A 27,879-nucleotide genomic window follows, 5' to 3' on the forward strand; every position below is an offset into this window, starting at 1 on the left:
GGGCCGGCGGGGCGGGGCGGGGGCCGCGGGGAACGGCCCGTGCTCGGTGCTCCGCCCGGTGCTCGGTGCTCCGCCCGCCCGCCCGCCATGAACTCCCTGGACCAGGCTGAGGGTGAGTGCGGCCGCTCGGAGCGAGCCCGGAGCTGCTTCTTCGGCGCGCCGGGAGCTGCCGGCTCTGCGTCCGGGCTGCCCGAGCGCGCTGCCCCGTCCCTGCGGAGCGGGACGAAGCGGCCGCGGGAGGCCTCGGCTCCCTCTGCACCGCGCTCCCGGCGCTCCTCCTCGGCCCAGACAGGCGAGCTAGGGCGGGGTTCCGGGGCCTCCTCGGCGTCCTGCGCTCGGGGCGGGCTGTGCTGCTCTCCGGCCGGCCCGGGAGCAGGGCCCGCGGGAGGGCCTGTGCTGAGGGGCTGCCTGCCGCCTGCTTGGGAGGAGGGAGTGCCCGCGGCTCGCTTTCGCTGCCGCTGCTCGGCTGTGGCGATGAAAATCCTCTTGGGCTGTGGGAGCTCCTTGCCCGCTCACGGCTTTTCGCGTTTCTTTCAGCTCTTGAGCCCCACTAGGCGCTACACTGAGCCAAGGCTCCCTTTGCAATTGAAGAACGCGACCTCAAATAGCCCCGTCTTGTCTGGGGACACTCGGTGGTTTGGGTTACAAGCTCTTTGAAGTGACAGCCTACAGGATGTCAAAACCCTGAAAGGAGTTTTTAGTGTCCAAAGGCTGGTAGAGATTTTTACAATGGGCCAGTGTTCCGGAATTAGCACTGGAAGTAGGCAGTGTCGGCAGATGCCGATAGTCCGGCGTTGTCAGGGCTTTGTTGCTATGCTTGTGCAAGCTGAGGGTTCCCAGAAGTGAGCCCTGCTAGTCACAGCTGCCAAAGGGATCCACTCAGAGAAGGTTCTCAGAACCTGCATAGTTGAAATTAAGTTAAAACTTTTATTTTTTTTTCTGAAAAAGTTTTTTCCATATTTCCTTTCAGTGATGTCTGCGTTCTGTGAGTGTTTTCTCTAGAGCTTTGTTGACAATAGCCTGTTTTTGTGCCTTCAGGGTGCTGTTTCTCAAATAGCAGGTTTTCATGTGGTGCCTTGTGTTCCCCCTCTCTCCTCAGTGACTAGTTGGAGGGGTTTGTGCTAGTCAGGGAGCAGTTAATTAGCTGTAATTGCTGGCAGTGGTTTTAACTTCCCCAGAAGGAAAGTGGAGAACAGGCCATTAACTACCGTGTTCTTGGCAGTAATTAAGACTAGTTAGCTGTTTTGTGGCAGAAGTCAAGATACTATAATCTTCCCCCCATAAATTCACCTGCAAACAACTTAGGAGTAAATTCACAGTGTAAAAAACCGCTTTCATAGTAGTCATAATAGATTTATTTTTTCTAAGCTTATTCTTTAACTGCTTTATTGTGATAACTAAGATAGCAATAGTTGGAAGCTGAAGTTCCACGTTGATGCTGAGACTTAGCTGGAAGTTAAGTTGATCGTAATTAAAACTTAACTTTGGGTAGAATTCTAGCTTTAACTGGAATGTTATCAAATATTGACCTTGTTGAACAGAAGTGTAAATCTTAACCTGGGCTTAAGGTGAAACAGCCCCTTGGAGACAATTAGAAGGATCAACTTGAAATGGATTTAGCAACAATTTCAGTGGAGAGACCATTGGAGAACAATAGCAATAAGAAGAAAGATCTATTTAAAAAAAAATTGTGGTTGGAATAAGATCACTACTGGAGTAGTGTTTGCTGTGGGATTTTTTGCATATGTATGTATCTATATCATGACACTCAAAGTTTCTACAAAACAAGGCCATCAAAGCCGTACTGCTACAAATCATCCCTTGAACAGTGGCAAATGGCCAACTTTTTTTTTTAATTGCCATTATATTGATAGTAGAACATCATGGTTTCCTGATATACTTAGTACTTTTTTTTGGTTTTGTTTTGAGAGGCAATTTTAAGTTACTATAAATCTAAGTCACTATTTCCAAAGATGTCCGAAATAGTGTGATTTCTCAGCTGTGTTGATTTTTCTTTTTTGTAAGTGGGACTGTTTTTTGCTTTTAGATCAACTCCACCACTCTACTTTTTAGTGAAGTTGACTGGACTTTTATTGCATATCAAAGATTATTGCATTGGTTTTCTCTGCCTATTTAAGAACTGGGTGTGCATGGGGCAAAAGTGAATTCTTTTTATCTTCTACTTTAAAATATGACTAAACAGATGAAGATCTAACTGTGCTTGATATGCATCTTCCCCAGATCTCAAAGCTTTTGAAAGAAGACTTACTGAATACATTGCATGTTTGCAACCAGCTACAGGACGTTGGAGAAGTAAGTTTGATTTTCCAAGGAATAAATAGGAGTCTGTCTTTCAAGCTTGTTAGATTTACCACTATGTATCTTTTTTTTAAGTTTACTCAAAGAAAAATTTGTATTTAGACTTGGTTTAAAATTTGTGGCATACATTCAAACTCTCTGCAACAAGTTAATACAGGATAATAAACTAATATTTTAGCTAGAGTTAGAAAAATGAAGTTAGGATTGAATTGGCTCAAGGTGGAATTATTCTGGGAATATCTGAAACAAGAAGTTGTGTTTGTTTCTGTTTTATTTGGTTTTTATTATGTTACTGAATTTTTTTTCTTCAAGACTCAGTTACTGCAGTTACAAAAACAAAATATGATCAGGTGAGATAGTCCCTGATAAGTTGAAGATGAAAAAGTTATAGCAGTGTACCATAAAGGCTGCTTTGTTATGACAGAGAGGTTTGAAGGAGGGAGTAAGTAAAAAAATTCCACAGGTATGCTGCCAGCTTTGGGATCAGTGGTCTGTGGTGGAATCACACAACTTTATTTTGTTTTGAGACTGCTGAAGTTTTCCTACTCAAAAAATGCAGACTTTTTTTCAAACACATAAAATAGTATCTTTTCTCCTGGGAGGTAGATTTTTAATAAAGGAACTGAAGGAATGACTACCTAAAAAGCAATGAACTCTGCCACCACCTCAAACCCTCTTGTTTCAGAGCAATCACATATTTATATGTAGTTCTGCTGAGTTTGTACACCTACTTTAGGAATGCATTTGGCTTCCAAAATCACTATTTTCTGACAGTTAGAATTTAAAATAAAATACTAGAAACTTTTAAGCATATTTAAATGAGGTTTGCATAACTAGTATTGTATTCAGTGGCTCTTGTTTTTTCCCAAATTGCTTGTTTTGTATTTCACATGAGAGAGACTTTCTATTTTAATTATGATGGGACATGTAACCAGTGTTAACTTTTCTTCCTGTTACCCTGAAAAGAAAGTTATATGATGTAGAGAAGAAGCTCTATGATTTGAGAGATCTTTTTGAACTTTATTCTGAAAAGGTAACTTTGGTTTCTCCAAAGGACCAGGATGATTTTACTTGACAGAATTTAGATTTTCAGATGCACTTGTTCTGTCCCTGAAGCTTGTACAGAATCCTTAGGGTTTCACACATTAGAAGTTTCTTTGCATATTTTCATTTCTGCTTTCCAATTAGGAGCTTTTCCTCCCTCAGAAGTGAGAAAAGAAATAAACGTGTAAGAGTTACTGCTAAAAAATAAATGCATTTAAATATGAGTGAGGTATACTGTTTGACTCTCATTCTTTTCTTCATCAGTGATTTTGATAGTGGTGTCAGTCTGCACAGCAACTGGGGCTTGGAACTGGTTAATAGACCCAGAGACACAAAAGGTAAGGTCAGGCTAATGCCAAGTGTGCTGTGTTCCCTAGCTTGGTGCTGCAGTGGTGTATTGAAAACTGAAAGGCTAAACACATTCTCACATGAAACTGGGAGGTGATTTTTAGTAAAGCTATCAAGCTGTCTGGAATTGTTGTGGAATGTGTCCTGGGACAATGTCTGCCAAAATACTTTACTCGGAATGCTTATCTAAAGATTTGTTCACAAGTACTTGGAAATGGCTAGGAGCAGTATTTTATTTTTAGTTAAGCGATCTAGGCAGTGACTTGTGTGTTTTAGAAAGTATGCAGTTGGACTAATCTTGATTTCTTTCCTAGGTGTCATTTTTCACGTCACTTTGGAATCACCCATTTTTCACAATTAGCTGTATTACCCTAATAGGCTTGTTCTTTGCTGGAATACATAAAAGAGTGGTGGCACCATCAATGTATCCTTTGATAATGTTTGTCATGTTAAAAGTGTAGTTACTGCAGTTGTTGAAACCTATGCTGCTTTTTTAGTTTTTACTTACTTGTGTGTAGAAGTGTTAGGTGCTTTCCTTGACACAATCCACACAGTATAGCAGCCCGATGTCGAACTGTCTTGGCAGAATATAATATGTCCTGTGATGATGTAAGTGTTAGTGCTTCATTGCCTAAACCTTGCTTGTTAAAAAAAAAAAAATTAAAAAAGACACATCCTTTTTTTTCTGAACAGCATTTTTATATACCTCAGCAAATTCTGTGTGTCTATAAAACTGGAATGTGGAATACTTAGTACCTTTTTGTAACATTGAAGTGTAATTGTTGGATTCAACTTTCAGGATTTAAACTTTATTTTGTTTTCTTTCTTGCAGACTGGAAAATTAATTTTGAAACCTAGGCCTCATGTTCAATAAGGGCTGTCTTCCTTCATTTTTTTTTCCACTGCCATGGAAACCAAAAATGACCTTTTTTAAGGTAGTATGATAGCAAAAAATCAAATGGGATTGGTTGTCACTGCCTGGGAGTAAAAGTCTTAACACAGTTGACAGTGAAAGTGTGCAATATTACTTTCTTGAGTATTTATCCAAATTCTTTGTTACCACATTATCAGTGCTTTTGCTACTTCTGATTACCTCTTTTTCAGTATTAGTGTCACTTTTTTACTTCAGCTAGAACAGAACATACAGGTGAAGTATGTTAATCAGCAATGAAGTTGAACTTGAAAATGAAACCTCATTTGTGTTGTCTTTGTAAGCTATTGTAAATAGCAGATCAATGCCAATGTTCGGGGAAAAAAGTAACATCTGGCGTATGGATTTTCTTGTTCTCATGGAGAGTACTGAAAGGAACGTTTGAAATTCTCCTGATGTTTTATTAGCACACTTCCTCATTACAGCTGTCCTTGTCTCCTGGTCACTGTTTTTGGAACTGGTTTAAAGGCTCGCAGGAAGACTGACTGTTTGTGCCGGAGAAAACTGGTCTTACTGTTTAAGAACTTCGCAAATATATCGAGGATCATATTTGTCAAGTTGTGTATATAGTGCACCAGCCACTTTCCTTGTGGTCATACATAGTTCCTTGTTTGATCTGGTTCAAAACTTATTTTAAGATTTTAATTTTTTAAAAATTGTCTTAAATATGCTTGTATCTTCCCAGTTGTAAGGTTGTACTGTATCTAAATCCACACGACCATTCTGAGTGGGTTTTTATGCTGTGATAGTCAGAATATGAAACTCGTATTGCAAATGTATAACTTCAGATTTGGTGAAGAAAATCTAAAGAGTGCCACAATAAAATAAGAAAATTTGTTATTCAGAGTGTTAACAACAAGATGTAGATGATATACGCATAAAGTGTAACTTTTGAATAGCTAAAACTGTCAAGTTTTAAGAGTTTAAGTTGTTCAAGGTGCCTTTTAAAATGTTTTGAACTCTTTAAATTGATTCTAACTGCAAAGCTCTTGCAACTTCAGAACCCCTCCTACAGGGTAGACTGGCTTTTAAAGGCAGCCTATTGATGTAACTTTGTCAGTTGAAACTTCAAGAATTGTCTTCTGGATTTTTTTCCAGTAAGTCCTCTGCCCATCCATTATTTTTAACTGCTGTATATTTTGTAGGTAAATGTGTATAAAATAAAATCTTTGTATAAACAGGTGTTATCTTCTTTTGTACTGTGCAAATACAGATCTCCACTGAACACAGAAGAACTTCAGAAAATTTATAGCTGCATTCTGTAACTTTCATACCGGACCAACATTTCCTGTATTTGATGTGGTTCTTACACTCTTAAGATACTGACACCAGAGAGGAAACCCCTTCCAGGTTTCCATGCTCCAGGTCAATCCCACCTCTGTAAGTGCCCTTAGAGGAAACTGTTTCTGTCGATGGTGTTTGAGCGCAGCCGGCGCGGTGTCCGGCTCGGTGCGGGATGCTGCGGTGCCGGGCTGGGTCTGAGCGCGGATGTGCGGCAGGGCGGGGTGTGCGGAGCGGGGCGGGCGCGGCGCCTGCGCGGGGCCGCACACGTGGGCGCGCCGGCGCCGAGCAGCCATGGGCAAGAGTCGGGCGCGGCGGTTCCGCAGGGCGCCCCCAGCCCCCGCCGGCCCCGCGCCGCTGGGCGGCGGCGAGCGCGGCCCCGAGGAGGAGGCGGCGGCGGAGCTGCTGGAGAAGGTGCGGGCGGGGACGGGCGGCGGGCGCGGCCGGGCTGGGCGCGAACCTGCTCCCGGCCCGGGGCAGCGGCGGGGGCTGCGGGGCCGGGCGCGGGGGGCGAAGCCTCCGCTTCCCCCGCGGCGGTGCCGGGCGGGGGCCCGGGCACGGTGCCGCCCCCGGCGGGAAGGAACCGAACGGCCGCGCGGGGCCGCTCCTCCCTGCCTGTCGCTTCCCCCGGCGTCACGGCCCGGCGGGGCGGCCCCGGCCCCGCCCGCGCTCCCGTGCGCTGCTGCGGCCGAGCGGCAGCTCCTGCCCCTCGTCCTTGCCGGGCTCCCCCTCCGTCTCCCCGGCCGGAGATTTCTGCAGGTGGCCAGAGCCAGGAGTCCGAGAGCCGCACGTAATGATCAACGGACAGAAAATGCTGAAAAAGACTGGATTTGGGCACTTGTATGCCAGAGTCCTGGTTTAAGTATTGCAGATGAAAACTGATGTAAATGTCCTTCTGCAGGTGTGACTTTAGAATCAGGAGCAAAAATCCGTTTTCCTTTAAGTAATTAAATCCACTTTGCGCCCTTCACCCAACTTAATTCATTTAACCGAGTACCGATTGATTATTCTTCTGGACTAACCTGTTTAGGAGAGAGAGGGGAAGAGACAGTAAGTAAAGGCACAGGTGAGGGTGAGCAGAGACACCTTTTTCAATAGAGGTAGGATCTGATATTACCACTGTTCTGTTCTACTCTTTAGCTGATGCTTCTCTACCAGGTTCTCAATAAACTCTGTAGCCTGCCAGGATATGCACTTCTACTGTGTTATTATTTTTGCAATTTCCAATTCTTGTATCTCACCTAAAACTCTGTTACAGCACAAGACAACGTCGTCTTGAGGAATGTAGGAAACAATTGTTTCTTGCTGTTATGTGGATACTTTTAATTTACAGACTGTAATATTTTTTTTGTTTTTTTATTTCTTCAACTTTTCTTTATATTGGCATGTGTTATGTCTGTTATACTTCATTGATGGTATTTCCCCCACTTCTGTCTTTTTTCAGTACATGGTAATTGAGGTCTCACCAGTGCCAGCTAGTGTCAAATCTGTGTCTGGACTATGGCTGTCTTGTCAAATATCCAGAATAGCATTTATCTAGTCATAAAGTTAACACACATAACCTAGGCAAGTATTTTATAAGCTTTCATGAAAGCTTTTAGCTCCTGCTTCCATTCAGATATAAAACGGGAGCCACAGTACTGGCCCTGATCAGTCTTTTCACTCGATGAAACCTTCCAGCTTGCTTCTCCCTCACTGTGATGTGCCCTGTCTGTGTCTCTGCAGCTGCAGCATCCAAGTGCTGAGGTGAGGGAGTATGCCTGTGCCAGTATTTCCAAGCTGTTGCAGCAGAAGCATGTCATCCCAGCCTTTGTGCAGAGGGACGTGGTGCGCTGTCTGGGGCCCTTGCTGATGGATCACAGCTTAGCTGTGCGGGAAACAGCTGCAGGCGCTCTCCGGTAAGAACTTGGTACTGCACAGGTAGAATCAGGGGATCCTAGCACAGGAGGGAAACTCTGGGGCTCTGCTGGTGACAGCTGTGAGCTTGGGTGCCAGCCTCTCTTGCTTTAATTCTGGTCTGAGTAACTGTGCCCACTTCAGCTGAGGTCTGGGGGCTTTTCTTGCTCTGTGAGACTTTAATATCAGGAGCAGGTTTTGTGCTAGAAATGTATGGTTTTATGAGGACATAGAACTTGAGTGCAGTTTGTATGGCATTATGTGTTGTGATGTTTTTGTACAGATGAACTTTCTAATTATGCTTGATGAATAAATGAAAATAATTTTTTTTTTCTAACACCGAAGTTATTTTCTTGTGTTAGTGAGGTAGAAGACTAAAACTACTATCTAAGCAAAATAAATTTAAAACAAAAAGTACCTTTAGAGAAGAATATAAAAGGCATGGGGTTTTTGAAACGTTCTTGGAAAGTATTGTATCTCATCCAAAGCATAAATGTTTTTTGTTTTCCCCAGAAATCTGAGTGCTTGTGGAGGATTTGATGTCTGTGATGACATGGTGACAAATGACATCATGACACCCCTGGTTGCACTTCTGAAAGAGGTGTGTTTATTTTGTTTTTAAACCTGATCTAGGCATTGAACTGTCCTGTATACAAAAACAGTTCTATTTTTGTAACTATTATTACCATAAGATACTTGAAAGATCTGTTAAAAGAATGTTTCCAAAGGTTTAGTGATACAAAAGTTGCTCCAAAGATTTCTAACCACTACATTCTGGCTCCTGGCCAGCTAACTCGTCCGTGGTGAGGTTTGCTGCTTAGGATGATTTTTGAGTGAAAGGTCTGGAGATTTGGGGTCTGTAATGTCAACTAAGGTAAGTTTGTTTTGTCAGTGAGAATCCAGGTACTTCGTTTATGTTGCAGCATTATTCTAGTGAGGTTTTTTTGGTGAGCAATTTTGTCTAAATGGGTGTTTGGATATACAGCTGGGTAGTTACTGTAGAGCAACCTGTATTGAATTTGTATTCTTTGTTTGGTCCAGGAGTTGCACTGAGGTTTGGAAATTGCATTGATTTTTCTTACCTGCTGTCTTTGTATGAGCTACCTTGAGCAATACCATCATTTTCTGTGTTTCTTCCCCATTTTAAAATATGAATAATAGCATTACTATAAAGTGCAGTAAGGTATTAGCTGAGTTAATCTTTGTGGTTAGAAACAACTGTTGACAACTGCATATACACTCTTAGCAAGAAACAGTACTTCAGGTTCTAAAATTTCCAACTGTTTTTTTTTTTTAAATTAGAAAGTGCTTCTAAAGACTAACTGCAAAGTACTGTAAGAGTCTTTCTACAAGAGAAAAGTTATCAATGGTTGAAGTTTTCATAAAGAAAGGAAACTAGACAGGTGTTCTGGTAATAAGCACTTCACTCAATGCTGACAATACTTTAAGGTTTTACTTCTCTTTGTGGCTTGATTGTTTCCCAACCCTAGTTGTTTGTTTGGTTGTAGTGCAGCACTGGACTGGATGCTAACCAGCTCTCTCCAAAGAAATGCCAAGAGATGAACAAAAATTATATTGAAGACATTGCCAATGAAGCTGTTAATTTGCTGTGGAATATATGGTAAGTACTGTGTAAACACTGGCATTTTAGCTAGATTAAATTGTTCCTGAAAAGGAGTGTGGTCATGGAGGCAGAAAAGAAATTACTGTTCTGGCATGGGAAGATGCATTCATTTGCTGGTTCTATTTGTGTTGCTCCTACATGTACCTTGCTTTAATAATGATGAGCCCTCATCTCATCTGAAATAAAAGTTTATCTTCTAGTATAGATGACTTTTTTTTTTAAGTAAAGGATTCTAAAAGTTCACAAAGTTGGTCATTAGATTTAGAAGAATAACAAATTCTTTTTTCTACTGGTTCTTCATCCTGAATTCTGATCCTGTCTTTGGAACATGTTCTGTAATAGTCTGCTGTAAAGTTTGTAGATCTATATCATGATACAAGAAACAGAGAAAATGAAATTCTGATCAGTTGGATCAGTGCTCTAGGAATATGAGGAGTTTTTATACTACTTCCTCCCCCTGCAGGTCATCCCAAAAGTTAATATTAACTGTTTGGGGCAACTACCCCTTAGTTACTGAGACACCAATAAAAATTTATTATGTGAGAAAATAATATAAATTGTTGTATCTGGAAACACCACTGAAGGAAGATAAATGACAACACTATTAATACAGAAATGACTATAAGCATTGAAGTGATACAAATCTATTCCAAAAGTTCTCCTTGAACTTTGTGTTGTTTCTCTTAATTTTTTGTCACATTATACACTTTGCATACAGGATTTTGTGTAGTGCTGTGCTGTGCCTCAGTGGACCTGCCTGTATGCCTGTCTGTGTGACATGGCTTCTGGCTTGAGGCCTTATTTCTAAACTGGGATATTTATTTTTCAGGAATTGGAATCTAGAGCAATTAGATAAACTCCTTGTTCAGCATCTTGCACAGAATACATGACCTTTTGTAACTCTGACTCAGCAATGTTGTGTGGTTTTTTTTTTTAAATCTTTTTAGTGAGTGCTTGAGAACAGGAAGTATGATCATTAAGTGTGATGTAAATCACTGCTGCATTTTGAGCTTTGTGGCAATGAATGTGAGCTGCTCTTTTAGTTGCTGAGTTTGATACTGGTAACATTAGGGCTGTCATTAATGCTGAGACATAACATTTTCAAAATTAAATTTTTGAAGATGCTTGTAGCTAGTAAGCTCCTGTGCTTTTTTTTAGTTTGAATTAGGCTTGTATCAATATATCAGCTTAAAAGGGAGAGTAGCTGTGAGAACTTGAAGAAACAAAAAAATCCACTGTTAGATAATGAAAGTAAATGCATTTCTGAATAGTAAGAGCAGTCATCTTGTGGAGTGAGTGAGTACTGCTGTGAGAGGCAGCAGCCCACTCTGCTGGCACTGGGTTTGTGGGTGAAGTCTCCTATGGCTGCAGGAAGCCCTGGGCTGGCTTGCAGCCCACAGCACTGAGCTGCCTTCCACACTCCAGCAGGAGCCTGTGGTTAGACTCCCAAATAAATCCAAACACTGCATGAAGAAGCAGCTGGCACAAACCAGCTTTCCTTAAAAGTGTCCAGGATTTTGCAGCTTCTCTTTAAGCAGTATGGAATTGATCATAACCTCGATAATGAAACATAGGTCTTTGACTAGTGCATAATTCTTAGGTATCTTGTAAAAATGTGAGTAATAACAAGTACAGGGTGCTTAAGATGTTGCTGGAGTATCTTTTTATTTTCCTGGAAAAATGTTTGACTGATCTTTTCCATACATTAGTGAATGCAACAATACTGCCCTATATATATTCAATAAAGAAGGATGTCTGGAGGCTGTGTTACATTACATGAAGAAATTCGCCACAAATGTAGATCTGGCTATTTCAGTAGGTAAGTGGTAAAAAGAGAAGATAAGGGTTTAAAGATACTTTTTTTTCCTTTTTTGCTATATCAATGTAACACTGATAATATATTCATTGCGTAACAGACCTACTTTGGCATTACTTGACTTTGCACTGAGTATAAGACTTTAAATTCTTTTTTGAACAGCACATAATAAAGAAGTTGACATCTGTTGTGCTTGTTTTCAGTCCAAAAGAGAATGGCTGATTGGTGGTTACATGGGAAGAAAGATTCTGGGGGAAGAGGGCTTTAGGGGGAGGCTGTGTTATTAATTTTGTTTTCATGTTCTGGTAATGGAGGGTTTAATTTGTTGAGCAGAGGAGATAGTCCTTCTAGAAAGACCCCAAACAATTCAAATCACTGTTGTTTTAGTTTCATAATGGTCATACAGGTGTGTGTGCTTCCAGCATTTTTCTATGTTGTCCATTGTCAGCATACAATGGATAAATTTAATTTTGAGTAGCTGAAATTACTGCAACCAATTCCGTGGCTGATGTGGCATTGTCCTCACTTGTTTTGTGTATGGGTTTGCCACAGAATGTCTTTTAATCCAAAACACAGCTTGTGAAGGACAGTGTCAGACCATTAGAACATGATGCTGCATAAAATTTTTTGCCTGTGTCAGCATTTCATTAGTGCAGCTTTCAGGAAGATAATGCTTTCTCATTAGCAGAGCAAAAGCTGCTAGTGGGTTTGTTAATTGTTTGCTCTCGTTGTTTACTGCAGCAAACTGCTTGCAGGCAGTGACAGAAGATAATCCAGATCTTCTTTCTTCATTTAATACTTCTGCACAACAAATACTGGAAACAGTGATGTTGTGTCCAGAGAGCACCATGAAGCACATCCTTCTGAGAACTCTGATAGCAGGTACAGTGCTCAGGGGGGCTCATTGCTGGGTGAGATGGGGAGCATGGCAGGTAAAAGGCTGGGAAGGACAGAAGGCTTAGTGTTCTCTGATGTGGTCTGGACATCTGATTGTCAAGGCCTGTACAGATGGTTTGTGAGGTTATATCTGCCTTTTGGAACTGCAAGTAGATATTTGCAACTAGTTTTAAAACTGGCTTAGATACTTGATTTCGAATTCAGCCCCTACTCAGTGGGATAGCCCACTCTAAATGCTCATTTATTTTTTAACAGTTAAATGAGCCAATAATAAGTGGTACAGGAGTTGTTTTGATCTTGCTAACTGTAGATTTTTTAACCTCAGATTCTCTACCTTGTATTCTTCTTATTACCTTAAATGCTTAATTATGATGATTTTTGATACTGGAGTGTAATAAATTAATTTTGAGACTCTTTAGAAAACTATTCTTGCATGTGGATTTGTTATCTCAGGTAGTGACACCAAGGTTATTCCACATAAACTGTCAATACTTACATACTGAAATTTACTTGAGCTTAAGATGTGGGCATAACAGTTATTACAAATGAGTATATGAAATGTTATACAAAAAAAATAGAAATCTGTAGAGAAAAGGCTTGAACATTTATAGTGAATATAAGCACAGAGTATTTTAAGTAGTGGAGGCTAAGTCCTTGCAAAATGGCTATCACAGAGCTGGGAATTGAGCACTTTAATAATTTATATAATTTGGTTACCTCATATTTAGGCACTATCTGGAATATAAAGGATACCATCCCACCAGGAAGCCTGGGAAGCACAGTTAATGCAATCCTGAAGATATTTTCGGAATCTTTGGCAATAGATGCTGGAGAAACAATTATTCGTATGAATGAAGCTGAAAAAAATAGGTTAAAACTTGCTGTGGAAGTAGAAACTGAGGAAAACATGAGTGATACTACAGAAAACTGTGTTTTGAGTGAAGATGATAACATGGAAGAAGAACCAAAAGGAAAACTCAGAAGAGAAAATGATGTTTCAGATTTACTTCCAGTAAGTGTGGAACTTCCAACAGAAAGATGGTAGATAGCACTGCTTGGGTTTGTGTTTTGGGTTTGGGATTTTTTTCAAGTTGTGTGTAGACTGAGAAGATAAAGTGGCTGGACTGTATTTTTAACTGACAGCTTTGATATTTAAAATGGCACTTAAACGTTTTTTTCCAAAATCAAATTTGGTTCATGTTTTTAATTTTTCAGTCTGATAAGTGGGAACTGAAAGAAGTGACAGCTTTACTGACGGCTCAGCAGACTGCTCTGGAAATCATTGTTAATATGTGCTGCAGTGAAGGTTTGTAGGAGTCTCATTCATGCAAGTGTTATGCTGTGTTTTGTTTCTGAATAGGTCACATTTACAGTAATTTCACGACCATAAGGCGCACTGGACTATAAGGCGCACTATTTTTTGCAACGAGGAGCCACGCGGCGTGCAACAAAGTAACGAATTACTGGCAGGTGCTCAATTTGCAAACATTTTTCAAAGATCGGTGTAGCCTTTAAACGCAGCCCCAGGCGCCCTCCCCGTGCAGCGAGCCCCGGTGCTCCTGCCTGCCCCTGGCGCCGGCTGGCGTGGCTCACAGCACCCGGCTCGCGCGGCCGCGCTGCGTCCCAGCTTCCCCGTGGCCGGCAGCAGCAGCTGCGCCGCCTCTCTCTGCTTCCCCGGGGCTGCGCCACTTGTCGCCGCTTTTCGGTGGCCGCAGGGGCGGCACCACCGCCACTTCGCCGCCGTCTCTTTTCGGCAGTCACAGGGGCTCGGCCACCGCCGCTCCAATGCCGCTGCCGGGCGGACTCTGCTCGGGGCTGTTGCAGGCTCGCACTGCTCGTTTCCCCCGCGCCCGGGTCAGGGCTGCCCAGGTTCTCGTTTCCCCCGCGCCCAGGCTGCGGCCAGCACCGCCTGGCTTCTCGTTCCGCCTGGGTTGGGGCCAGCGGCAGCTCCCTCCCTCCCCGCCTGGCTCCTGCCGGCAGTGGCCGCCCGCTCCCGCCTTGTGACTCGGCGCTCCCGAAGCACCGCCCCCCCATTGCGGCTCGCACTTCCGGTTTGGCAAATCTCGCAACTTTGTCCATCAGATAAGGCGCACCGGACTATAAGGTACACTTCTGGGTTCGGGGAAAAAATTTAGTCAAAAGGGTGCGCCTTATAGTCGTGAAATTACTGTAGTTTGATGTTTAGTCATGTGTGTTTTTAAGGGCAAACATCCATGTGCATATTGTCCCTGGTATCTTCATCTAGGGGCAAAGTAGGTTTTCTCATTTTTATTACTAATCTAAATGCTTTTTCTTTATTTAAATGATTTACATAGCTTAATTTATTTTGTATGTGTGTGTGTGATCCTGCATGTGCCAGCATTTAAGAACAAACAAAAAAGCACTCACACCAGGGAGAGATTTCCTTGAAGTGTTACAGCGAAATCTTTGTTCAGTTGTTCTTTTGATGCAAGATGTGTGTGAATCTGATTGCAGGATGGGGACATCCATTTTTTTAAAGGAGATTAATCTTGTATCAAAACTAAATCAAACAGAGCTACAACAAGTGTTGCAAAATTAGGAGTAGGGACAGCTTTTTTTGTGCATCTGTGGCAACAATGTAGATCTCAGCTTCCTGTGTTCTGCCTTTATGACCCTTGAGAAGGAGGAGAAAGAGAGGCTGTTATTTGGAGAGGAGTAGGAAATTCTGTATCTTTTATGAACTGTGAAACTCTATTTTGATAACTTTTCTTCCAATCTTGAAGAAAATAAATGAGAGATTATTAAATTATATTTTAAAAAACCAACAAACAAACAAACAAAACTAATCCACTAAACCCTCCAAAACCTGAAAACTTTGCCTGCTATTGTAGTTTCAGCCTGATGCAGGAATAATTGTGTAGAAAGTAACTGAGTAAAACTTTCAGGTTCTAATAAAAAATCCACAGTAATACCCAGTTATTCCCAATGGTGACTTGTTTTTGTCTTACAGCACAAGGAAATTCTGCACTAGTGTATGAAGCTCCTTTCATAACTGCATTTCTCATCTAATGAGCTGTAATTCATAAGCTTTCCCCTTTAATTGGAAAATCTCTTGTGGATAAGCTGCATACTCTGCCATTCACTCAGTGTAATGTAAGATTGATTGTGTTGTATTTCACTACAGTACTTTACCCATTCATGGGCAGACAGTCTCTAGAAATTAAGAGGAATCCAGAGGCAGCTGTTCATTTAATTTTCAAATTATTTGAGGACTAAAATAGCTTTAGCCATTATGCTGAGTTCATAAAAACACTCAGCTTGCAATAGAACTGAGAAATAACCAGGCTGGTGAGGGATGTATTTTACTGAGCACTGGCCAGTGTTTGGAAGCAGCAGAGTGCTCCCTTTTGATGGCACCTGGGCAAGAAGCCAAGAGACTCCAGCACTGCTGTCCAGTCTGTAGTTCTTGGATTACCAGTGCTAGGTAAGATGGGATTGCTGCTGGAAATGCCTCTGTGTTTCACAGAACACTATGAGAAACCTGATCAGAGTTATGGGCCAGTGTTCTAGATCCCAGTTCCTGCTCTGCCCTGGTCACTCACTGTCAACTTAGGACAGCTGCTCTTTGTTATTGCTGAATTGTATTGTGAGCTTGTAACGTTATCAATGAGTTTTCAAGGGATATCTTTTGCTTTATTTGTTTTCTAGAGATGCAAAAGGAATTTTTTAGAAGAGGCAGGGGACTGAAAGGGGGATGTCTGCTTTATTTTCTTGTTTCTTTCTGCCATGGTTTGGTAAAGCATGAAATACAACCATTTTCTCATGCAAAGGCTATTAACACCAGCACCTTATGGCTGTAGAATTAATTGGATATTACCATGAGTTGCCTATGTGATCAAATTGCCACACCTTGATGAGTTAATTACATCAGATAAACCATAATCATCACCTTCAAATAAATTCTTAAACTTGCACAGTACAAGTGAAATGCATTCATTTGGATCTTTCTTGCTGTATTTTTGTGAATTTACCTTTTGCCACAGAAATGCATGGCTGTTCCTGTAGTTACTACAGGACCTACATTTTAGGAGAATCTGTATTGTCAAACAAAATTACTTGGGGGCAAATACGGTATTTTTTTGTCACAGTAGTTAAATATCCTGACCTATGTACACGGAGCTTTCATCTATTGGAAAGGAGGATCAGTCCAACCTGTAGACTTAGGACTTGGGTAAACACTAGTTAAAATGTAACCAGATTTAAAGAAACTTCAGCTAAATGCGTGTGAACTCTGTAGATGTAGACATATGAGTTTAAATATAAATGAGGATGATTTTAGTTTGTGCTTGTCAGCCCGAGTGCCCCTTCAGCTGTGGACAGATTATTCACACAGTAGCCTGTTGGTAATAGGACTTCGACTCCTCTCACCATATCTGCCCTTAAAGATCTGCTAGTAGAATAAGTCATGTAAGTATGGCCTAGTTCAGGTTTAAGATTATAAACCTAGTTTAATTTATGTGAAATGTGTTGCCTGAAATGACTATCAGAGATTATTTGTCTTTCTTTGCTGTCATCATTTTTGTTTCAACTGACTTGCGGCGGAGAGAGTAACATCTTCATCCAGCCCAGTTACTGCCCAGGCAGAGGACATCTGCCTTTGGCTTCAGTATTGCCAGAGGGAACAACTGCCTTAAACTGACTGCAGTTAGTAGACAAGATAAGCTAAACTGGTGTATTTGCATGCTTGAATCAACCTCAAAAAGTGAAGTGGTACAATCCAAGTTAAAATCTTAGTAAATCTTTATGAAATGTTTCTTTTATACCTTTTTTTAAAATATTTTTAAATACATTGTTAGTATCAGAGATTAACATGCCCACGTATGAAGAACATTTCTCATAAAAATATTTGTGTCACAATGAGTATAAAATACATTTTTATAAAATATTTAGAACTGTGGCTTAATGGCACTTGGTTTGTGAGGAGTTTGTTAGAGCCCAAGAGCTTAAAGATTCCAAAAGCAAGAAGTTTGGAGGAGCCAGTTTCAGTTGGGAAGTAGGATACCTGTTGTATGAGGGCTGTTACATTTACAAGTCTGTCTTGTTGTCAGATCCCTCCGATGACGAGTGGGAAGAGCTCTCCAGCAGTGATGAGAGTGACTTGTTCATGGAAAGCTCGTACAACGAGGGGAGTGGGCTGCTGCTGTCACCCCTGTGCCTTTCTGATGAGGTGAACTCTGCATTTCTGAACAACCTCATTCCCAAGAAGGTACTGTCTTCTGTATTATTTCCTACACATGGTGCAGTCTTTCCCTCACTCCTGCTTTGTGTCCCAGGTTAGGCAAACAAATTATCCCAATCCACCTGAAGGGAATATTTTTTTAAATGAGTTTGGCCTCATGTTTTTGGCCTAGAGGTGGTGCATCATTGCATGACCTAAATAATTTCCTCATGTAAGTGAGAATAGAAAGGTCATCTGTTTCAGAAATGTGGTAGGGCTTTTAAATTTTTTTTGGTTTTTTTCCCCCGCAAAATACAAAGGTTGTTATTCCTTGATCTAGACATGAAAAAGACTACCCGCAAAATAAAGGAAACTTGGCTGAAACATGACAGCCGGATTTCTGTATTAGCTAAATGAGGTGGAAGTAACATTAATGAATGGCAGCAGTCAGCACTGAAAAAGTGCAAGTTCCTCTCTCCCTGTTTTATACAATGTGTCTGAAATACAGTATTTGGCACTGACAGGAAATTAGATGGTTTTGTTTCAGAGTTGTTTTGCTCATTTTTATTTGGGGTTGTAAAGGTGAAGTTTGTTATTTGAATCAGTTACTGTGCTAGTTCAGCAGCATTGTAGAATTCTGAGCTAAGGCATCAAAGTGTGAGGTGAAAACTTTGAAGGCTTTTTGCACTTAATAGCCAGAGTTTCATGGCAAGACCTTCCAGACTTGAAGCTATCTGAAAATCCTGTAGCAGAATCTATAAGAAGAAAGAACTAAATAAGAAAGAATAGGAGAAATGTAGAAAATCCCCTGTTGTTAGTACAGTTGAACACTTATAATACACTATGCTAAAGCCAGTGTGTAATTGCACCACTCAAGTGATTGAGGAAAATTCTGGCATTTTTAGCAGGCAAGATATTTGCTATCTGGAAAACTTTGAAATATGTAATTTGAAGTATCTGTTTGACATTAAGCTAACATTTCAGTCTTCCCTCTGAACAGACTATAAAAAAAAAAAAAGAAAAAAAGGGCTTTATTGCTAAACTTTTCTTTTTCCCCTCCTCAGATTCTTGAAAAAACTGCTTTTCCGAACAGTGTTGCTCTAGACATCTGTATGCAAAATCCGTCTTGGAAACCATTAATTAAAAAGTAGGCATTTCATTATCTCTCTTACTATTTTTCATGTATATTCAGTTGGTTTAGAACTCTTAGAAGGATTGTCCATCGTTGGGCTGCTCTTAAGATCTGGAAATTGGCAATCTGATATATGATTTTGAATAAAGAGATAAAAATGTTTTTATGAACTACATACTGGATCACAACCTTATTAAATCCAAGATTCCTCTTTATATTGCAACAGATGTTTTCAGAAATACCTGCTCAGTGTCTTTTTTTGTTTTTTTCAGACTGAATGCAGTGCAGTGTAGAGCTTTAACATGTCTTCAGAGCATTTTGTTGGTGTCAGATGTGGATAGTCTTGGGGGAGCTTCAGCACTTCAGTCCCTTGCGCAGCATCTCTCACAGCTGATCTTTTCTAAAGCAGGTAAGATGTTTGGTAAAGGGGACTTGCTGACCCCTTTTGCTGATCATCTAGATATAAGATGTTAAGATGTGTTTATCTAAACTGCATCTTGAGCAAGTCTGTTTGTAGTGCAAGAATCCGCTTCACATTTGGGTCTATGCAGAAAAGTCTCTTGGTGGAGAGACCAGAACTTGATTGTATTTGTAGTAATAATTATGTTTTTCAGCAATTGGACAAGCATGAAGAAGATGGGACATTTTCTCTTTAAATGTACTAGCTAGTCTAAGGAGATGTGAAAACAAAACACGTCTAGCACAGTCTTTCACGTAATTTTTTTTCTAGTAATTTGACCAAATTTTGGCAAAAGCAGTTGGTGCGAAAATCTCAAGAGTGTCTGTGCTTATTACAGTAGGAAAGAGAGCAGCTACCTTGTCCCCAGGACATGCTTTGTGCTTATGATTATTTAGCTTTATTGGAATTATGTTTGTAGTAAGAAAGTGTGCAAAATGTTAAACTTTCCTGTTCTGGTTGTGGTTCAATTTCCACAGAGAAGGTAATAAATTTAATTCTTCTAAAAAGACTATTTTAGAATATGCATTAGATCTGTATTTAGGCATTGGAATGAGCTGCCTAGGGAGGCTGTGGAGTCACCATCCCTGGAGATGTTTAAGTGCAGACTGGGCGTGGCACTCAGTGCCAGGGTTGGCGCGGTGGTGATTGGTTGCAGGTTGGACTGATTTCAGAGGTCTTTCCCAGCCTCACAGATTCTGTGATACATCCTGGTGAACACTAGAATGTCTTCACTGTAGTTCCTGCAAGGTGCATTATTTCGTAGACATACTGTGAAGGTTTCCCCATACATCTGATAGTACAGTCTTATTGGATCATTGGTACAGCAGGTATCATTTCCAGCTGCTTTCTGTGATCCTATACATGAGAGCAGCATCATTTCCATAATCCTGTTGGATCATTTATGCTATGATCTCTCTGTTACTGACATGAAAGAAGCTGAACTAAGATTGGGAAAAAAAAGAAAAAAGGTTTAAGAAAACTCCACCTGTTTCCAAACTGAAGGTGTGGATCCCTGACAGGCTGTTTCCTTCAAATTATTCTGATAATCTTTGTTTGAAGGTCAGTAGTGATGGGTTTTCAAAAAATAAGAGATATTCTTAGAGCCTGGAAAAGCTGCCAATTCTCCAAACTGTCAGAAAGCGTTTTCCCTAAGCCCGTTCTGTTGAAGTCTGGCATATGTGTGGCTTTGTCATTTCTCATCTCTTAGAAGCTCAAGAAACACAGTTTCCTTCCCCTCCTTCAAGTGTCTCCATTTGTAGCCACAGATGTGGCTTGCATAGTGCTCTGCTGGGGTGTATAAAATGACACTGCATTAGTGCTTGAAAATACATCTGCCTGCAAAACACACTTTTTTCTCAGTGTCTTTAAAGACATGTGATCAATCTATGGGAACATTATTACTGAGAGTGCAGTGTGTGGAAAAGTAAAATGCAGAAATGAAAATACCTATGAAAACATGTGCAGGGAAATTCACATAAAATGTCTCATGCTTGAAGAGAGGACTTCCAAGATTTTGAGTCTACGTGTAATGCTTTGTGATAGAAAGTTCTCAGATGAAGCTGGAGAAGCTGCTATCTGAAGACAGCTAAGGATGCTAAAATTAATGGCACAGGCCCAATTTTTAATGTTTAAATGCTGTGTAATGAAAACTGCCAGATGGAGCTGATAACATACCAACATGTGGTTAGAAGGAATGAATTCTGTGGTTTCCAGGGTGAAAAAGAGGAATAGAGATCTGATTGTTTACATGAGAAGGGAGGAGATGCACATAAATCATGAAGTTCTGCATCTGAAGTGGTCCAGAAAATAAACACATTAGAGGAAAATGAAAAGTGTCAAGAAATGCAGAACATAGATTGAAGGTGATGGCTGCTGCCAATGAGTTTACAGTTAAACAAGAATAATGCAGAGTTTGAGTCATACATTCCTGAAATGTTATTAAACCACCAGAAAACATGTTCTTTATATGAATTGGAAAGAGCCCCAGTGTTCGGGTGTCTGAAAAGCTTGCTTAAGGAGGCAGAAAAAAGGAGGTAAAGTATGCAGTCAGCTTCTGTAGTTTTCTCAGTTCCTGTATTATGGCCTCCATGTGATAGCAGTTCTCAGCTGCTGTTCTGGTGACAGTGGCTGGCACTGTCTATTAGGTCACAAGAGTGTCTCAACCAGGGATGTGCCTGAAAAGGAGGCCCAGCTCTGTTCTAACCTCAGTCAATACTGAATTCAAACAAATCACTGTGGTTACAACCTACAAAGACCAGTCTCTGAAAATCTAGCTTTTCCTGTTGTGGTACCTGGAGGAACAATTAAGGGATTAAGGAATTTGTATTTCTTTGCTTTGTGTGTCCCTCATATTACTGTTTAACTTCTGGCTCTGGGTTCTATTCTTTGACAGAACTCCCTAAAGACACAGAATTCTTGGAAGCTGTAACCAGTGCTTTGAGGGCTCTCCTACAAACAATGGCATCAAAGAACATCTCCCAGGTAAAAGCTTTCAAACTCAAGTGCTCTGGTAGGTTCAAATTCCTGTGAGATTGGCCTGGAAAGTTTTTGAAACAAAACAATATAAATTTAGTTCAAAATTTCAGCAGCTGTGAACACTGAAAGAACAGATCTAATAGCATTGACTGTTTTTCATGGACCTTACAGGAATACTTTTTTAATATATCACCTCATCAACATGTAAACAGATGAAAGGTATTTCAAAATCAGAATAGCAATAAACCACAGATATCTTTTAAAGGTAGTTATAATGACAAATAGAAAACCAGCACCTAGAAATGTGGATTCTTTATTTCCTGATGTTACCTAGTTGAAGCTGGTAGTCCTTGAATCTTGGTTGGATATGAATTAGTGAGTTGAATATAGGAATGAATCATAATGACACAATAAATCATAAAGACACAGTATTAGATAGTTCTTTCTGGCCTTAAACTGAAAACTGAGCTTCTGTAGTGTAAGTTGTAATGAGTTGCAAGCAGCTATTGAGCTAGATAAATTTATGAAAATCTCAACTTTTCCTTCAGCATCATGTCAGCCTTGGTTATGTTCTGGAAGAAACAAGCTGAAAGGGAATTTTAATTTCTTGGTAATTGCATTTTCAGAATTCATATAGTTTTCATAATTTAGGACTCTGATTGTGAAGAATTTGCCTGTGTTCTGTAGAAGTGCTGTGTTTAAATGTCGTATTTCAAAATTTCCATGAAATGTAACCATGTCTGTCTTCCTTCTTCCCCTCCTTTCCCCTTGCTGACCAGTGTATGACTCCTGAGCAGCTATTGGCTTTGTGTGAGGCTGGTATTCAAAGCAGCAATGCCAGTGTTAGAGTGAATGTGGTGAGCATCCTTGGAATTTCTGGCAGTGTCCTGGCAAAAGGACAAGATACAGCTGAAACACTGAAGGTGAAAAAGCAAACTTTGCATTGCAAGCTGAAAAGAATTTTGATGTTTCTTTCAATTTTCTTTAGCATTGCTGGAAAAATCAATTCTTCTTTCTTATTACAGATGATTGGAAAATTTCTTCTTGAGGTTGCTATGAAGGAATCTTCTCTTGTGGTAGCAGGGGAAGCCTTGGATGCACTTTTTGATGTATTTGCAGACGGTAAAGAAGCAGAAAAGGCGGCGTTACAGATCAAGTTGCTTCCAACACTGAAGGAATTTCAACCAGTGTTCAGAATGAGGGTAGGCATCAAGGGCAGCCAGCTCAGGTTCTCAGCACACAATGTAGGCTAAAGGTTGAATTTTTGGGCTCCTAGAAGACATAATTAGTTTATAAGATGACAGAAAAAAAGTGCTTGATTTTTCTGATGCTCCACTTGAGAGGAAAACAAATACATCTACCTTAAAGGTTCATGAAAGTGTCAAGGTAACAGTGCAGCACCTGCATTGCAACATCTGTATTACACCATCAGTGTTACTAATGTCCAAATCACTGTATTGTTCTGAGACAGTTATACAAAAAATCTTACAGATGTCTCTGGAGGTAGGAGAAAAGTCCTTTCTGAAGTTACATTGACATCTTTGGTTTTTAACTTGTATTTGCAGTTGGATGTTTTTGTTCCATTCTTGGTTAATTAAAACAGTACATGTATCCTGTATTTTCAACAATAACAAGGCTGGTATTCTAAACTGTAGTTTTAGGTACATCCTAGACTTAAACAGAGAATGACCTCATACACATTGTTTCTTTGGTCAGATGCAGCCTGAGGAGAGACTTTCATAGTCTAAAGGCTAAGCACTGTACTCACAAAGTAGATACCTGATGGTGCTTCAGTAATTAGGTTGAATGTACAAGGTTGTCCATATAAAAAGCCACAGAAAAGAAGTGTATATCTCAGATTTTTGGGTGCAGTAATGTGCCATTAGTCTAGTTTTAGGCAGCAATGTATTAGAGTAAATTGACTTGCAGAAATAATAGCTAAGCTGCACAGGTACACGTGTGAACACCTTGGAGTTCTCACAAGCCACAGGTAGCATTTCTTGATAGAACACCTATATGCAGAATTACAGTAAACTTGAGGTGGTCTAACAGGAGAGACTTCTCCATTAGTAAACCATGTATTCTTTTGGTTTTGCAGATGCGAAAAGAAGGCAAAGGACAATATAGTACAGATCAACTGTGTGTTCTTGACAATGTGAAGATGAATTTGAGAAGATTCATTGCATATCAGGAGACACTAGGGAAAACCCCAACTTGAAACACTGAGGAACTTTTAAGGTTTTCCTTATTAAGAAATGTTTACAAAAAATATAACTGTTTTGAACTTCCAAACTTTACTGAGCAGAGCAGTTTTGCATTGATGTTAATGCTACATTTTATGACATTCAGTATTTTTATACTTTTGGGTTGATGCAATATGAAAGACATATGAGCATCAAAAACCCCATGGCATACCCTAAGATTGTTGCAGTGAAAAGAAGGTGCTCTTTAGGTCCTGAGATCTGTACATAGCACCACTGTCATTGCCTGGATATTGTCATGCGCCCTGGCAAAAAACTACACTTGCATGAAAAAGTAATTCTGAAAATGTTCTTGTCATGTGACAGATTGGAGGGGGGGAAAAAAAAAGTAAAAACTCAAGATCTATTTCAGGGTATGGAGCAGTGGGAGAATGTTCATATTTGCTGTTTGCTCTTACCTGTTCCTAGAATTGCACAGACACTTATGGCAGACTTCCCAAAAGAAGTGTGTGACAAACGTGTAGATTTATCATTTATGATAAATTCAGTATGCTAGCTTTTTGCTGTGAAAATCCACTTAAGCAGATTCTACACTTAGACACAACTCCCTGTCTTTATTTTGATTAGTATTTCTGAAAATTAAGTCTCCTATTTTACAGTCTTCCTTGTAATTCTACATCAGCATGAGCTTGAATTCAGGGAAGTAGTAAACCTAACAGAAAGTATTTTTTTATACTGAGGTATTACCTGAAGTAAATTTATATTTGCTTAAAATACCTTTTGGTGATACTTGTGGTGGAGATTTTTAAGCTGTAAAAACCAGAAAATATTTTTTAAAATATCATTGTTCGATGCAAATTGTATGATATATTCCATATATCAAAGCTTTGGTTTTGTTTCTGTGAGGCCTCTTGTACACATTTTTCAAGAAAAAAACCCACAGCTAAACACAAAAGCATTTTTTGAAACAAGAGGTTTTTTACTCCTCTCTCTGTGTGCTGCCTTAGCTCAGGCATCCAGTTTTTGGCAGATTTTATCGCATGTTAGAAGCATGGAACTTAGAAAGACCAAATTTGCTCTGTTTGTTAGATTTCAGTCTCTAAGATTGGAAAGCAGACTTGAGAACTGACTGGTAACTTGCAAATGACTGACTCTGAAATCCTGACCAGATATTTTGTCAAATGCAAGAGGAAGAGAAGTTTAAGCAGCTGTACTGCCTGAAAGTGCTGTCACTGCTGTTACTTCTCAAGAGTCAGATGAAATGTGTGATGTGATACCTGCTAGCCAAAGGAGTGAGAGGGTGGAACTGGGGGGGCTCCGGGGCCTTTGAGGCTGTACTAGAGAAAACCAGGAGACGTCAAGAGCATGGAGTGGACGAGAGGTTATCCAGGGATTTGGCAGGGCAGGCAGTGAAGAGGTCTGGAGTGTAACAGCTGAGGAAAGGTGGATTATGGCATAATACCCTACAGTGTGTGGATTTTAATCCTGGTGTTAGTTATACTTGCTGTACACTGAGCACACTGTACTGTCAGCCTGATGAAAGGTATTGATATTTTTTTGGAGCACTTAAAGGACTTCATGTGGAAAGTTCTGCTCTCATTTTCTGGGTGCTACGTTGAATTGCAGGATGTTCTAGATTGGAAGGGATCTCTGGAGGTCTCAGTCTAGTCCTCTGATCAAAGCAGGGCTGACTTGGGAGACAGGTTGTGCTAGGCCTTGAACATCTCCCAGAATGGAAATTCTGGACAGCATTTTTCAGGGCTTGACTGTTCTCACTGGAAACACGTTTTTTTCCCTTTTCCCCTTGTGCCTTGTAGGACTTCTCCCCTGCTGCAAAATGTGCCTCTTGTCCTTTGACTGCACACCACCAAGAAGAGCCTGGCTCCATCTCCTAACCCCCACTTGGCAGCTGAAAACAGCAATTGTATTTCCCTCTTCCCCAGGCCAAATAAACCCAGCTCTCTCAGCTGTTCCTTGTACGCCCTCTCACCCTCCAACCATCTTACTGGCCTTCTTCTTGACCTTCTCTGTCTTGTACTGAGGGCCCAAAACTGAACACACTTCTCCAGATGTGATCTCCTAGGTGCTGAATAGAGAAGTCATTGGTTTTCTTGTCCTGGTGCCCATGCTCCTGCTAGTACAGCCTGTTATTTGTTAGCTGTTGTCACTGCTGCCTTCAACTTACTGTCCACCAGGACTTTTTTGGGTCCTTCTCTACAAAGCTGTCTTTTGGTCATTCAGTCAAGAGCACTGTCACAAATGTAGGACTTTGCATTTTACAAGTGTAGCAGCCAGAATCTGTTTCCTGGGGACTGTTAGAAAACCGAAGTATGTTATTTTTTGTTTTGGGTTTTTCTTTCAGGTTGATAATGACAAGAAACATTTCATGTACAAATACAAATCTGAAAGTTGCAGATATACAGAGGATAGGGCACCCACTAGAAACATGGTTTTCTTAATATATAAATCAGTTAGGTCCTGTTTTTTTTCCTTCAAATGAAAAAACAGACTGACATTTAGATCCTCAACTATTCTGGCAATAGGAATGCAAAGATTATTTTTTGCTATGCAGTGATCAGCTGAATGTCTTGAAAAAATATTTTCATAACAAGATTGGTGCATAGTACAAACCATATCACTTAAAGAAGAATATTAATGCATCTATGGAAGTTAAGGCAAGTTATGAGTGATTTAAAGAAGTGTCAAATCAGGGACTAAAACCAGATGAGATACACTGGCACAAAAGGGCTAAGCTACAAGATTGGGGCTACAAAAGTTGTTCTGGCACAACTGAGGAAAATTAAGGCAGCAGCAGAAGTGATGATAATGTGCAAATTAAAATGTTTTGGGGGCTCTTTGAACACTGGCTCATTTAATAGGTCTAGGATAAGCTTCAGACAAAGACAGGATCCTTTACAGCCTACAAAGGGGAAGACAGATCCTGATACTTTGAGTGCGGCAGAAATTGGACTGATGTGGACGGTGTGTAGCATAAGTAAATAGGTACTAGATGTAAGTGATCTTCATCAGTTAATCTCATCAAACAGATAAGACTGGTATCAAAACATGTATCTGAATTGGGTTGCTTATTCTGGTCCCTAAGGCATCATCTGTCTGCTTCAGTTGAAAACCCCAGTCCTTGGAAAGTATGGATTGCTGCTCTACTTGTGTCCCTGTCTGATGCTGAGCACAACAGACTGGCTCTGAGCTGAGCTGCAATACCAAAATAGCTGCTGAATTTACCTTGCTCTGTGGTATCAAGTAGAGTGTAAAGAAGGCTGTGGCTCCCCTGCCTTCTTCAGGAGCAGCAGGACCACTGGTCTTTTCTGCTGCCTTGGTCTTTGCAGCCTGCAAAATGTTGAATTCCCAGCTGTAGAAATAAAGAATTATCACTTGTGTGGTTTTATTATTGCTCTCTATGAAAAGAAACAAGTGGCAAGATTTAAATATGCATTTGTTGTTTATAGATCTTGCCTTGACATTCAGAAGCAGATGGCTGTATACCACAGTCGAGTCAACAGTTTAACTTTTTTGGGGTTTTGGTGTGTGTTGAAGGTAATTTTTTGCACAATATGGGCTTTTATTTTTTTGAAGATTGTCTCAGAGGAGCAAGAATAACTTCAACCAGTACTACTTGGCTTTGTTTGATGTTTGTATTTTGAGAGACAAATACAAAAAAGAATGAGAGAGCACAGTAAAATTACAAAACGAGAACTGTGTTGGAAAGCAAATTATTTTAAAATTAGTTTGTAGTTTCAGCATTACAAATGAAATTCGTATCTTATGGAATATTGACATAAAACAACCAACCAAAAATGCCCATAAACTCAAGTTCTGTTTCCTTAGTGAGGGATTTTCAATAAAAACATTCCCAAGGATTGGATAGAAATGTCTACCCTTGCATTTACTGTTGCAAATTCCAATTCAGGCAATGGTGGTGGTAATTGGAAATAATGTAATTGTTCCTTTCTGGCACGAGTGACTTTAGCAAACAATCTATATATAGTTTGTTCTGGACAAGCTGTTAAGATACATAACTTTAAGATATTTGGCAAAATCTGAGGTCTCTGACAGACAGCAGATTAAGGAACATGAAGTTTTTCCACCAGGACTGACACATGGTGAGTCTTTCTGTGTGAAGCAGCTTTTACTTGAGTGGGGGGGTGGGTTTTTTTTGGTCTAATTTTCAATAATTTAAAACTGTTAAATTTTGTACCTTCTGGAAAAACAATTGAAGCCATATAAGTAAATTCATTTAAATTTCATTTTGTCTCTG

The 27,879-nt window shown here is 40.3% G+C and overlaps 2 protein-coding genes across 3 annotated transcripts; both read left to right on the forward strand.

The window, feature by feature from the left end:
- Positions 1–5,824, forward strand: CNEP1R1 (CTD nuclear envelope phosphatase 1 regulatory subunit 1). Its single transcript, XM_033069518.1, has 6 exons — positions 1–112; positions 2,242–2,313; positions 3,628–3,701; positions 4,026–4,135; positions 4,266–4,320; positions 4,544–5,824. The coding sequence occupies exons 1-6, from the start codon at positions 88–90 to the stop codon at positions 4,583–4,585; spliced, it is 378 nt and encodes a 125-aa protein (XP_032925409.1). The 5' UTR covers positions 1–87; the 3' UTR covers positions 4,586–5,824.
- HEATR3 (HEAT repeat containing 3) lies at positions 4,577–27,868 on the forward strand. Of its 2 annotated transcripts, XM_033069517.1 has the most exons (16): positions 4,577–4,646; positions 5,856–6,022; positions 7,649–7,821; positions 8,333–8,420; positions 9,328–9,440; positions 11,153–11,262; positions 12,001–12,141; positions 12,885–13,168; positions 13,372–13,462; positions 17,226–17,383; positions 18,400–18,482; positions 18,740–18,876; positions 21,320–21,408; positions 22,182–22,325; positions 22,428–22,604; positions 23,501–27,868. In XM_033069517.1, exons 2-16 carry the CDS (start codon positions 5,999–6,001, stop codon positions 23,618–23,620), a joined length of 1,932 nt encoding a protein of 643 aa, XP_032925408.1. In that variant the 5' UTR covers positions 4,577–4,646; positions 5,856–5,998; the 3' UTR covers positions 23,621–27,868. The 2 variants fall into 2 exon arrangements, with proteins under 2 accessions (XP_032925408.1, XP_032925407.1); XM_033069516.1 differs by lacking the exons at positions 4,577–4,646; positions 5,856–6,022 and adding an exon at positions 6,262–6,337.
- The last annotated feature ends 11 nt before the right edge of the window (positions 27,869–27,879 follow it).

The sequence above is a fragment of the Catharus ustulatus genome, chromosome 11 (genome assembly GCF_009819885.2).
Source record: "Catharus ustulatus isolate bCatUst1 chromosome 11, bCatUst1.pri.v2, whole genome shotgun sequence".
NCBI classification, from domain to species: domain Eukaryota; kingdom Metazoa; phylum Chordata; class Aves; order Passeriformes; family Turdidae; genus Catharus; species Catharus ustulatus.

What these genes read in the sequence shown, in the direction of transcription:
- CNEP1R1 (XM_033069518.1), top strand. Translation starts at nt 88, where the DNA reads ATGAACTCCCTGGACCAGGCTGAGG. An exon ending in TAGACCCAGAGACACAAAAG is followed by an intron (nt 3,702 to 4,025) that starts GTAAGGTCAGGC and finishes TTTCTTTCCTAG; the next exon opens with GTGTCATTTTTCACGTCACT. An exon ending in AGAGTGGTGGCACCATCAAT is followed by an intron (nt 4,136 to 4,265) that starts GTATCCTTTGAT and finishes CAATCCACACAG; the next exon opens with TATAGCAGCCCGATGTCGAA.
- HEATR3 (XM_033069517.1), top strand. Translation starts at nt 5,999, where the DNA reads ATGCTCCAGGTCAATCCCACCTCT. An exon ending in TGGTTGCACTTCTGAAAGAG is followed by an intron (nt 8,421 to 9,327) that starts GTGTGTTTATTT and finishes GTTTGGTTGTAG; the next exon opens with TGCAGCACTGGACTGGATGC. An exon ending in AGATCTGGCTATTTCAGTAG is followed by an intron (nt 11,263 to 12,000) that starts GTAAGTGGTAAA and finishes TGTTTACTGCAG; the next exon opens with CAAACTGCTTGCAGGCAGTG.